The sequence below is a fragment of the Squalius cephalus genome (assembly GCF_949319135.1).
Source record: "Squalius cephalus genome assembly, chromosome: 16".
NCBI lineage: Eukaryota > Metazoa > Chordata > Actinopteri > Cypriniformes > Leuciscidae > Squalius > Squalius cephalus.
The window spans coordinates 9,929,655-9,943,107 of NC_137137.1; the positions used below are offsets into that span (position 1 = coordinate 9,929,655).

General features: G+C 37.6%; 1 protein-coding gene across 8 annotated transcripts in view; it reads left to right on the forward strand.

The window, feature by feature from the left end:
* Positions 1 to 1,565: 1,565 nt before the first annotated feature.
* The window catches only part of slc44a5b (solute carrier family 44 member 5b), a 37,406-nt gene continuing 25,518 nt past the window's right edge, over positions 1,566 to 13,453 (forward strand). For 5 of the 8 annotated variants that reach the window (XM_079897375.1, XM_079897372.1, XM_079897378.1 and 2 more), the window contains exon 1: positions 1,566 to 1,770. In XM_079897375.1, coding sequence (XP_079753501.1) covers positions 1,734 to 1,770 — 37 coding nt within the window. In that variant the 5' untranslated portion in view covers positions 1,566 to 1,733. Of the gene's footprint in view, positions 1,771 to 12,982; positions 13,266 to 13,453 lie in introns of those variants that run through there. The other 3 variants (XM_079897373.1, XM_079897371.1, XM_079897377.1) reach the window with 3 other exon arrangements.

Sequence of the window (13,453 nt, forward strand, 5' to 3'; positions counted from 1 at the left end):
GTACATGTTTCCAGCACCTTGTAAGGCAGGTCTGAAGGCAAAAGGGGGTCCAACCCGGTACTAGCAATGTGTAAGTGTACCTAATAAAGTGGCAGGAGAGTGTACACCACAAGTCAGTGCAATACCTATGCAGCAGCATCAGTTTGTTGTTCTTCACACATTTTAGTGCAGCTCATCTTTACAAGCTAGCCTACAATATATGAGATGCAAAGCCATCATTATTCAAATACAAATTCACTCAGCAATTCATAAAATAATTCAGGCAGTACCTTCGTCATCCTAATCATTTTGTGTAAAACTGACCATTTGAAATAAGGAAACTCAGTAAATAAAACCATTGTGCAATTAATTTAGTTAATAATATGGTTTATTTGCATGTAATCTTGACCCTGATGACAGGTATAGATCTACCTGTCAGACCAATTAGACACACACACACAAAAAAGAAGATGACAGGGGTTTTTTAATTGAAAAAAAGATTTCAATTAAATTAGAAACAGACAAGATTTTAGATTTTACTTTATAGTTCCTTTGTTCCTATTGGTCCTTATAGTACCTTAATCATTTTGTCCTGCAGACTTTCAGGATCAATTAGTTGCTGCTGCTCCCATTTGCAAGAAAATAAAAGATCATTATTACTTATTAGACCAGTTACTGGAGTCTTAATTGATTTTTGATTGTCTAGTCAAAAGGTTTCTAAAAGAATGCATTGCATTTGCATGTGTATTTATCTTTGGATCCCTGTATTACAAAGAAAAAGTTGGATTCTGTTAAGAACTGGATTTTACCAAACCTTTAATCATTAAGTAATTTCACTGCATTACTGTATATGCAACAAATCAAAATTTGAACTTTCAGGCTACCTAAACCAGGGGGTTTCTATCCTGAGGGTTGCACTGCATTATGTTATATGTTTTCCTTATTTAACGCTTGTTTCAGATCAGACATGTTCATCAATTTACATTGGCATCTATCACAACACATTACTGCCATCAGGTGGTGAAATGCAAACGTTGGCAGCCACAATAATTTAATACAATGGCTTTCCACAGCTTGTGGTTGATTAATGTTTTCCGTTTTATTTTATTTTTGACAGATTTGATATGTTAAAATGATGTATATCTTAATATAATCAAACCGTTTGTCTACATATATTTTGGTTCTTAAATAAATGTGTTTTTTTAGGATGGAACAATGCAACCAAACCAGAAACCTTTGTGACCTTTACATGATTTATATCTAATTACATGGTCACCAATAATTGTGGTTGCCACAAGGCCATACTGTACATAAATACTCACAGAATACTTTCTTGTGTCGAGCAGCACAGGGGAATTTCAAAACACTGGCACATTGTTTTCAGCTGATTTACTTTGTTCTCATGCAGTCGCTGAAGTGTTTTCCCGTGCCTGTCTGAGAAGTGAGAAATGTCTCTATTTTCCCACCAGTATTACGATATGTCCTGCCTCCTGAGTTTGGATTGGCTTTTGCGAGACGATGGCACTCAGCGATTGGACAATTGAGGCGTCACTCATCCAATAGACCGCCTCTGCGTGCGCATTGTTACTGCTGATGGCGCTGTAAACACAGTGACGCGGCGTTGCGTGGCCCAGCAGATCACAGATTAGCGTTATATATGTGGACGACTAGTGCTAGAGACGCTATTCACGTCCACAGCTTCATATGCAATCACATAAACAAAAGACACGCGAGGACTGCTCGTCGGAGGTGCAATGGCAAGGAAAAGTGCAATTCCTCCTTCATACTATGGTAAGAAGAGAGCAGCAGTTTGTGAATCGCTTTAAATCAAGTTTTTGCTGTGAGACCAGTGACAAAGGGAACTGACTAACGGTGCTGGTGTCAACTCGATCCTTTATTTTAAGTGTTCGGCTGTTTTCTCTCGCAGTTACTATTTTAAGAACCCACACAGCACAAAAGCTACACTGATTTGTTTTCATTCTGATCTGAGTTAGCTACTTTGTTTTTGCAAAACTGGATGAGGTGCAGACAAAACGCTGATTCGGATTCTGAATTCGGAGAGGATTTAATTGTTACGCCATAGAAGTTAACTGGAAAGTAACCAATGCAATAAGAGCAAGAATTGGAATAATAGAAAACATATGGTGTTATTCTCTGCGGGTTGTGCCATATTGAGATGTTTTTTTTTTTTTGCTGTGTGAGTCCTCATATTACGGTACTCGTATAGTACATAATGTGGACAGACCTTAAAATAACTGTTTGCTATTTACTAAAGTTGGATAGCACACGTACATCACGGGGAGACGTCTATTTGACGTGCTTGTTTCCTGTCAGATGTCAAATAGACGTTTAGAAAATGTCTTTAAGATGTTTTTGATTTATAATGTATGTAAAACTGACATCTTAAAGACGTCTATCAGATGTTAGTAAACGGCAGATGCTTTCCAGATGAATTGATCTTTAAAAGACATCTTGCAGACGTACCTGTGCTATATGTTTAAAGAGTTTTTAAAGATTCACTCAATATTGCAAATTATCGGATTTGAACACTTAAACAAAAGAATGGTGCTTTTTAAGAAATATGATGCAATTATCATACACACATGAAATGAAGATGTTAACTATAACAGTAATTTTAGCATCCACACCAACATACGATAACGTTCTGTTTATTATAAGTGCACAATGTGTCATCTGTCGCTTTAAAGTCAGTTGGATTGTGATTAGGCTAGCTGTCAATGTTTTTATTGTAAAAGTTGTTTTGAAAGTGATTCCAATGATATTGTGTAGCCTATCTGTGTGGTTATCGTTAAAGGTGTGGTGTGGACTTCCCTATGATTAGAATGATTATTAAAACTTTTATAGTTACAGTTATCTTTCTTGGTGTGAACCGCCTTTATACAACATGTTTAAACTATATTTACATGTTGCCATCACATGACCAGTTTGCTGCTTTAAAAGCTCCAGCTCTTTAAAGTTGGCTAGATTCTGATTGCCTGTCATTTATTTTATCATTCATGAGCTGAAAAAAATAGTTCGGAAAGTGATCCTAATTATATTGTTCCTCTCTGTCAATAACGTTCAGTGACAGTGATACAATTGCTGGAGTCACTGTTTTTAGTCGATACATCATGTTGCTAATAATTTCTTTAGGCTGAATCCAAAAATGTGTTGTACACAAATATGAATCTGTTTGTTATGAGACAGAGAAAAACAGATGAACAAAAAAACCGAAGTGACAGCAGTTAGTAAACAATTTTAATTCTCCACGAAGTGTCAAGTATGCAGTCCAAAACCACTGGTATACAGATCTTTAAAAGCCAGCAAAATGTAAACCAGAACTCTTTGAGAATAGTCGGCCTGGAGTCAGTCAGATTTACTTTACATGAATTCCTCCATAGTCATCACAGACCTTTCACATTGTTCTGGAAACAGTCATTCGCAATCCCCCATGAGCTTGAGCAGAGCACTTATAGGTCCCCTCTAGCCATTTAACACTACTGCGCTAAATATTTTTCAGAGGCAATCTATCTAATTATAACACTTAATCTTGCCAGAAGGATGCATCTGGTACGCCTACACACCCACTCAGTATAACCATCCAAATAGAGTTGTAATTATTATCATGTGATGTACTGCATTTTAAACTCTATTTTTAAATCCTAGATGCCTCACCATGGCAGTGCTGTTGAAGTGTCAAAGAACGAAGTTTTCTTTGTCACGTAAATTGTGCGGGGAGCAGCTGTTTCTTTGACTCGCTTGGGCAGGGTCAAGCTCTTTGGCCTTTGCCACATGTATTGTTAAGTTCCCACGAGCCACTAATCAATCACAACTATTGTCAGCTAGAATTGGGAAGTAGTCTGTGGAGAGATATCCAAATCAAAATAAATTGTTGTTCCAAACCCGTAAGACTTTCATTCATCTTCAGAACACAAATGAATATATTTTGAATGAAATCTGAGTGACTTCTATCCCTCCATTGACCGCTACGCAACTGACACTTTGATGCTTCAAAAAGTTCATTAAGAGCATAAGAGATCGTAAAACTAATCCATATGAATTGAGCAGTTTACCACTGAATTCATATGGATTAGTTTTACTATCTCTTTTTGAGATAGAACTTTTTGAAGCGTCAAAGTGGTAGTTGCATAACTGTCAATGGAGGGACAGAAATCGCTCATTTGATTTAAAATGTCTTCATTTGTGTTCTGAAGATGAACGAAAGTCGTACGGGTTTGGAACGACATGAGGGTGAGTAATTAATGACAGAATTTTCTTTTTTGAGTGAATTAACACTTTAAGTCATAATTCCCATTTGCTATAGCTGGATATAGTATGGGTGTTCAGATGCCATTTTGCAATAAACCCGTTATACTTAATATTTTGTCGACAGACAATTCCGGTTAAATACGATTGAGCAAATGTATTGTTCAAGCTCCTAGTAAGAAGTAGAGAAACTGAATTGCATTGGGTTCCTGGCCCAATGCGGATGTAAATTTTAAAAAGCCTCCCTCTGGATGTGGATGGATCTTATTAACAGTTCCTCAACAGGACGATCTTCCCTTAAGGACTGAAAGCAAATTATATTCCTGCTTCAGAGGTTTCTACAAGAGGTACATTGAAGATGCCTGCAATTAGCTAATAGAGAGGACAGTCAGTGCATTTATGAGGGACCAGATAGTCTCTCGTTATCTCTTAAGAGTTTAACACAGAAGATTCTCTCTCATGTCCACTGTCGTTCAAAGCAGCTCTCAGTGACAGTCCACCATAGAGTTCAGAATGAGCTCTCTACTGTGCGCCCGGGACATTAACAATGACAAATTCTACTGAAGCTCCACGCTAAGGGATGAATGGCTCATAATGGGTGTCATCTCCCTTTCCAGTGCCTTTATAAATGACTAGGAAGTTTTATAGGTTCCACTAATGGAACCTAAATGAAAGTCTGGACCTATATGAAAGACTACAAAATGCATCTTCTTTGGGTCTTGATCCAAGCTGATTTTGAATGCAACTTGCAAAAAAATAAAAAATTGTGACTATGGCGGAAATCACTCATTCATGTCAGTCCAATCTTTTTCACTATAGTAAGGCTTCAAAACACTTGAAGTAAAGTGCACAAAGTATATAGACCACTTTTATGGTGATTTTGTGCCCTTTTTGAAGCTTAAAAGCCCCATTTATTGTAATTTCATGAAAAGAATTGTCAGTCTTCAGAATTGATTTTTTTTATATATATAATTTCTATCAGGTTTCAATGTCTCCTAAAAGTTTTTCTCAGGAACAAATTGTGGCTGGACTGCAATTGGTTGCACTGCAAAAAAGAAGTTGCTGGAAAAAAGCATATTGATTAACCACTTGTCTGTCTGTTTTGGATTTCTGTTTTACATTTGCACTCGTTTCTGTGAACTTGTTTCGTAATTGATTAACTTTGCAACATTGACATTGTTACTGAACGGAATTGAAACAACATTGAACCAAATTGAGCTGAATTAAATTACACTATTGTCTTCTGTAGGGCTGCTATAAAGTTGAAATGAAAGTCGTTTCATAATTGACGAATTATACGGTATTACAGCAGCCAATATTTTTGCCTCCTAATTGGGCTTGAACAGTCAAATACACACACTTATGTGTCAGTTCCTGTCTTTGCGAGTAACGTCGTAAACACAGTCATTTATGTTTTAAATGAATGTAAACTGTTGAGAAAGAAAACGCACGTGTAGGAGTACCTATATTGGATCTGTGTATTTTTTAAAGTGACAGCAGCCTAATAAACCTGCTGCTATCTGTCATTAATGTTAATCAAACAACAAAAGACAAAGAGAAAATCTCTCTCACTGCTCTTGACTGAATCACTTTTGTAAGTTTAATAAGAATTAATTTATATTTAATGTGCACAGTGAAGATTATGCAGTGTTTTTGTCATTTTAATTGATGTATTTTCTTATTTCTAGTGCTTGAAGTTTTTCAGGTAGGTTTATTTCACACATTAGTTGTGTCTTTGTTCTATTCAGGATTTTCCTTTTGCTTAATTAATTTCTCTGTTCTTATTTTATCACTGACTGTTTTCTTGTTTTCAGTAAGCTTAAAGGCCTGTTCACACCGGGACGAATTTCGCGCGCGATATTCGCCGATGTTTAACACCTCGTGACTAAACAAAGGGCGCCAATGTGAGTGTGCACACCGGCGCGAAAAACGCCATGCGTAAAATCGTAATTTTTTAAAAAACGCCTCGGTTTCGTTTTTTTGGTTTGACGCACCGCGTCAAAAACTATCCGACCAATGAGATTGGCGCTTTTGTTCACGTGTCTGGAGCTTCTTAAGTTACAGTAAAACACAACTTGGGGGTGCTCAAACACAAAACGGTCTTGCCGAGCACACATAAATTATGGCGAAGAAGATATACACCAAGTAGCGTCGACACTGCCGGGAAGAAATAAGACGAGGAAGATGCAAGGCAAGATGAATGTAGAGCTGCTGGTCTCGTTGGTGTCGGAACATAAAGAACTATATGACAAACGTGACAGCGACTACAAAAATCTTGATAAAAGAGAACTGTTATGGAGTGGTTTCTGTTTTACATTAAGCGCCATCTAATGTCAGGGAATGAATTTGCATGTTCACTCGGCTCATCGTCAGCGAAAATCGCTTGGGTGTGAACACAAAAAACGCGTTGAAAAACGCTGGCGAATAACGCGCGCCAATATTCGTCCCGGTGTGTAGGGCCCTTAAGGCTATGGGTTTTTGTGATATTGAAATTAGTGATGAGAATTATTATATTTTTTAAGCATAAATAACTATATAGTGATATTGATATAGTGAAAACAAAATTTCTCATATTGTGATAAGACTTTGGTCGTATCACCCACCCCTATGCCTCTGGTTGTAAAGGCGTGAATCACATTTCAGACAGTATCCAGGAGTCATATTCACACTCACACTGTCAGTGTCTATGCTGTCCACCTGGTGCTCAAGGCTAAAGCTGGTGTCCTTGAGAGATCTGCAAGCAGTTTTACGCATTTGAACAGGCACTGGCAGGCCTTTATGCATTACATCTACTTTGTGATAAGGACTGAGCAACAGAACAACATCTATGTGACAAATGTTAATGCACTTTTGAGGCATTTTGCCTAATAAACAAACAGTCATGTGACTTTCAACTTTAGTACTTGTCGTTTTACATAAAGGTGGCAGAATTACCTCCAATTACATTGAAATGTAAGCATATCAAGTGTTGGGATTATCATCAAACAAAAAATAAATGATCAGAGTAGAAACAGCTGAAGTGCTGTCTCTGTTGTCATTAAGTAAAAGCTCTCATTTGAAAAAACAGTTTGCTGATAAATTAAGAACAGCTCTTTGATTAGACGTAGTAATGAAGCAGGCACATGAAAAGTAAAGCGTGTAAACTTCAATCCTCTTATTTGAGTATAGGCCGGTGATAACCGGCATGTATCAGCAAAACACAAGTCCAAAGGGAGGGGAGTCTCACGTCACCATCTGCTCTGTCTGTCACTCTCGTCACTTTGCCTGTCCATCTGTCCCTGAAGGGTTGCGTGTCTGTCACTCGGTTTCTGTGATGACATCCAAGTTAAGCTTGAGTCAGAGAAAATATTTGATATGTATTTTGTAGTACCCACAGATGAGAGATAACAATAAGTGTTGTATAAAAGAGTGTGGCTATTAAATAATATTAATATGACTATTATTAAGTTTTTTTACAGATTTAATGACAGCAAACACAGCACACAAAAATGCTGAAATTATTTAATTTTACAGATTTAATGATATTTGCAGTATTGATCAACCACTCATCTGTTTAACCTAAATGTTTTTTTATGTAGTTAATTATTTATCCATTTGTGCATTTAATTTATAGCAGTTTAATTATTTTAAACTGGCCAATTTTTATTCATTTTAAGGTTGTGATTGAGATGCAGCATATGTACGGGGCTTGTTTGTGACTTAATGCCATGGGGTGGGAACTCCATGTTCTGGTAGGAAGAGGAAAACGTAACCACACAGTTTCCATTCGACCAAACTCCCACTGTCTGCACCTGCACGCCTTCCCAGGCTGTTCCTTATGGAGAAACACTGAAAGAGGCTTGTGTTATGCAGCAAGGCACGCAAAACACTGCTCTCAGTGTGTGAACTCATGTGTGTGCATGGAAAAAAAAGATCTTAGTGGAAGTAGAGGATGAGAGGAAGAGGTATAGAAAGAGAGATGAGACTTCCAGAGACTTCACTGAGCAGTTCAAGGAAGGAATTACTGTACCCCGCTATATCTGAAGCCAGAAACTATTCGGATTGTGCTTTCTAAAGAGTAACAGTTGCTTTCTGTGCCAGTGAATTCTCATCTCAGCTATAAACAAGTGGAAGAGAGGGTAAAACAAGATAAATCTCTGACAAGAGTGAATGTTTTGGGAAATGTGATTCCAAGAAGAGGATCTCGCTGTACAGGCTTTTAACTGGAACAAGGAAATGTATAATTTATGAATGTTTGTGTATATTCAATTATTTTCAATTCACATTCATTTGTATGGCGCTTTTCACAATACATATCATTTCAAAACAGAAAATGCATGTTTCTACATTACAATTTAGAATAATTTGTTATACATGCATACATACTCATATACACACACACACACATGCACGCATACATAAGATATACGTATTCATACATATGATATATACATGCGTTAGACGACAACTACATTAGGTCACAGGCGATCCACACTCCAATCCAGATGTGTGGTAATGCAACGCTGTTTGCTAACCGCCACAACAGGAAAAAGAGCAGAAGAAGAAGAGACGGTTATGCTCCAACCCGTAACAAGAGTTCATATGGCACGCAAGAGCTTGCTAGTAGCCTATACGCTGAGTTTCGAGTCATTTTTTTGACGTGCTCTACCAGCTTCACAGAAAGGAAGCCGGGACGGCAGAAAGTGGCATCCGGTTTGTTTTCTTTATTTTACAGAAGCACAATGTTTGGTTGTGAGTGTACACAAAAAAACAGACCCTTTACAGTTGCGAATGATGTCATACTCTTATCTGTATGACCATAAATGAGTTGTTTCCGCTGTTAAATTCCGCTGTCGATTTGGGATTTCTTGAATAAGCGTAATATTGAACATTGACTTCTGTGTATCATTACACCCCATAATATTAGGAAATTTCACTGTTTAAACTGAAAGTTTAAATATACGTCAATCTTAATTTCTCAGGCTGGAAGGATGTTTGCGATTGAGGAGTCATTGTTGAAATTAGTGTCACTGTCTGTGTCTGTCTCGTTTAGTGGTAATTTAGTTTACCTGGGAAGGATTGACACCAGCTGTACCTTAGCACAGTTCAGCTGATGCAATTATGCCATGCAAACCGACGAAACATTCAGTCTGTCAGAGGGGCACATATTTAGAGCGTTCAAACTTCTGAAACCTAAAGTCTGACGGGACACCCTATAAGCATGTGACAGGGCAAGCAATGCTGACATTGTTTTTTCCCATAATACCTCAGGGGCTTTTTTTTCTGATGTCCTGGCCTGTTTATCCACTGCTGCGTGACCAGACCACAGTGTCTTATCAATTTCTCATCTCTCTCTCTCTCTCTCTCTCTCTCTCTCTCTCTCTCTCTCTCTCTCTCTCTGTGCACTCACACCCGAAGTGTGCACACAAAAAGCCATCTTTCAAACAGCGTGTAAATACTGAATTGAGTTCCTTTTCGCAGTTTATTGTTTAAACGGTCAATTACACGCCGAGTTAGTCAAAAAGCGCGTCTTGGCAGGTATTCATGTAAACACAGTCGGTCCTGTCTAAAGTAAAGGAAAAAAGTTCAGGTGATCAGGTGAAAAAATCAGGTGAGTGTCATTATCATTTTGAAGCCTTTTCATTTTAAACATTCATGTGACTCTTTTTTTTCTTTTCTTCCTTTTTTTTTTAAGCACAGTAAACATGAGAGAACTTCATTTGGTACGCGCACGGTGTTCTGACAGATGGTTTTCTGTGCGCTCATAAAGGTGCTAAACACTTGTGGTTAATTGCTCTTAAAAGTTCAGTTATACTGCATTAAATACTGTCTTCACTGCATTAATTAACGTCATGTTTTTTGTTTTTTTTTACTTCTCTTATACCTAAACTGAAAAAGCACACTTTATTTATTTTTCTATATTTATTTGTCCTATTGCTTGTAATTAGATTATTTGTTCTTATTTTATTATGGACTGTTTACTTGCCTTCAAAAATCTACCTTTTTACTGTACATTGAGGTAAGCTAGTATTAGTTTTTATAACAAACTTAATTTCCAGCAAAAATACTGGATAACAGATAACTGGATATATCATGATAATGTTGTCATGAAAGTTTGAGTTTAGTCATATCGCCCCAGCCCTAAGTCAGTAGTTTGGAAGGAGTGGACATTCCTTAAATTCACATTGTTAAAAGCTCAGGATGTAGTTCAGCCCTTGTGATAATAGAGACCGAAAAGTGGAGCTGACTACTGCTTATTGGAGCTCATCCAAAATCCGGTGTGCGTTGTACTTTCTTCTCCTTTGTCAAGGTCAAGAGGTCCAGAATGTTTTTGCAAATGGTGGTTGTTGTGTGAATGTGAAAGATCTTCTGTGGTTTCTCTGAGATGTGTTAAAGGGGTGGTTGATTATGATTTCACTTTTCTAAATTTAGTTAGTGTGTAATGTTGCTGTTTGAACATAAACAACATCTGCTAAGTTACGACGCTCAAAGTTCAAAGCAAAGGGAAATATTTTCTTTTAAAGAAATTGCTTTTTTAGGACTACAGCAAATGGCTGGTATAGGGAGTACACAACATTCCTCCCAGGTTAGTGACATCATGAACCCTAAAATTTACATGAACCCTAAAATTGACATGAACCCTAAAATTTACATAAACCCTGCCCCCGGAACGCAATTTATAGATTATCAAGACAGAATATGCTAATAAATGACTAGAAGATAACTACACATAAGCTACCTAAATTCAACTAGCCTAACCATTCAGAAATGTCCTGTTGCATTCTACATGTTGTCACTTCTTCTTGAGTCTCTCCATCTTTCTGACTCCAGTTTGAACATAAAAGGCTAAAAGTTTATGAAAATTTCAGTGCTTGTCTGTGTGAGGTAAAAGGACAGGAGCTCTTGAAGCTCCGCCCTCTGTGTCGGAAGCAGCAGCTCTGTAGGAGCCATTTATGTTTATTGTTGGCATAATATTTTATTTTGTTTGGATATATTTATATTAGTATTTTGGACACTGGGTGACAGTGATTAGATGCACATGGTTGTATATAGGGGGCATAGGTGACAGGAAGTGGGAGCCACAGTTAGGGGCAGCACACACAGTTTTCACCAGAACACAGAGCACAGATCATAGATCAGAATACACACAAACAACTGGAAACAAGATAAGAAATCAACCGGTATGTTCATCTGTTTGTACTATTTACTACAATAAACCACAAACCTCAACTGCAATAATCTCTGGAAAATCTTTGTGTGTCTGCATAAAAACTTCACTCGAAAAACTTGCATGTTGGCAAAGATAAGTATAGGAAATAAAGCTAGATGTACAGCAAGGCAAAGATTGCCAGTACAAGCTCATTTGCATTTAAAGGGACAGGCACAAAATAGTGCGTTTCTGCTCACCCTCAAAAAGTGACAATTTTAACATGCTATATAAAAATAAAATATCTGTGGAGTATTTTGAGCTAAAACTTCACGTACACACTCTGGGGACATCAGAGATTTATTTTACATCTTGTGAAAAGGGCATTATACCACCCCTTTAACAGAGCTGTTATTTTGCCATCTAGCCTAAATTGCCACAGACTGAACCAATCAGAAGCCTCTTTGAAATGTTTGTCTATTGATAATGAATACAGTGAGATAAAGTCAGCATGGTTATTTTTAGAAAGAAAAACTAGTTTTTGCTGTTGTTTTTTGCATTGTTGTTTTTTTTGTTATCGAGCGTGAAAATATGTATGCATTTTTACTAATTAACCTTTTGGTGGTGTCAGTGTTTTGGGAAATGTGATTCCAAATAGAGGATCTCTCCTGCCTTTGACTGAAACTCAGCAGGACTTAAAATAAATAGCAGAAAATAAATATTCAATAAAATATGATGGAACTATTCATGAAGAGAAATATTCAATATTTGAAAACTGAATTAGTCAATTTGGCTATTTTAGGAAGAAAAGCAAAATTTTAAGCACAAAAATACATATTGATAGCGGGAAAAGCTATATGCAAATTATAGTGTATTTAACATTTCATTATAAATCTTTTTCCACACAATGTATAGCATACTATCATAAACAAACTTTGATTTACACATTGATGGAATAAAACAAATTAAATACTATTAAAAAAAATTTTATCCAATTAACTGAATAAATAATTGCCAGACTCAAGAGTAATCAATTATATAGATAAATTATATATATATAAAAAGATATTCAACATGACACATGATGGCATCATCAAATTTTCCAATCAAAAACTGCTTAAACCACTCTGGTTCGCTGGTCTTTTGGCTGGTTTTAGAGGGGTTTTGGGGACTTTTCAGATCAGCTGAAGACCAGTTTAAACCAGCTAGCTTCGTCTTGCAGGATGGCATCATTGCCTGATGCCCCAACTCGGGCTGCCTAGGCATCTATCATCATATGTGACGCCTGACGTCTGTACACTCAGCTTGTTCAGTTATACTGGCACAGATACTAGCAGGCCTACATGTTTGTTCTGTCAAAACCTGCTTTAGTCTATTCATTCTATTAACTAATTGTGTTCGCAATTCCACTGAACAGATGTGATGGTATGTTTGGCGATGTACAAGCTCCACTTTGAGTCTGTGTGTGTGCAAAGCTTTGAGCAGGTGGCTGCCATGCTGTTGTCTCATTGTGTTTGGTGTGTCAGTGGATGCATCATGCTGCCAATCTGAGCCGCGAGACACCAGTGCTGTTTCCTTTGTGAGCGTGCGAGAGAGAGAGAGAGAGAGAGAAAGAGGATAAGGAATGAGTGAAGGAGTAGAGAGTGGATGGTGTGAGAGAGAGGCAGATGGAAGCGACGCAAACGCCCACCAGCCTGATTTCTCCTCCACCTCTTCTCGCAAACACAGCTCAGTGTGTAATGATTAACCGATCGCAAAAAAAGATGAGAAGATACCGCCTCAGCCCTCATAGGAAGTGACACGCACACAGTGACATTATATAAACACAGTGTCTTCGCTCAGAGAACAGTGAACATGACTGGACCAAAAGGAGGATACTACAAAGCAGAATTGGGTAGGAACTTATTGCAAATACTTTGCTTTGTCTCAAAAGTAGCGTGTTTCAAACTGCAGGTACATGCTTTTGTTTGCCTGTGCTTTGTTATGGCACTCCTAAGGCATTGTGGGGCTGTTCGGACCTTGGCTACTTGATCGAGTGCTTTTTTTTTAATGAACAGGGTGGTGACAAGATGAGCATTGTTT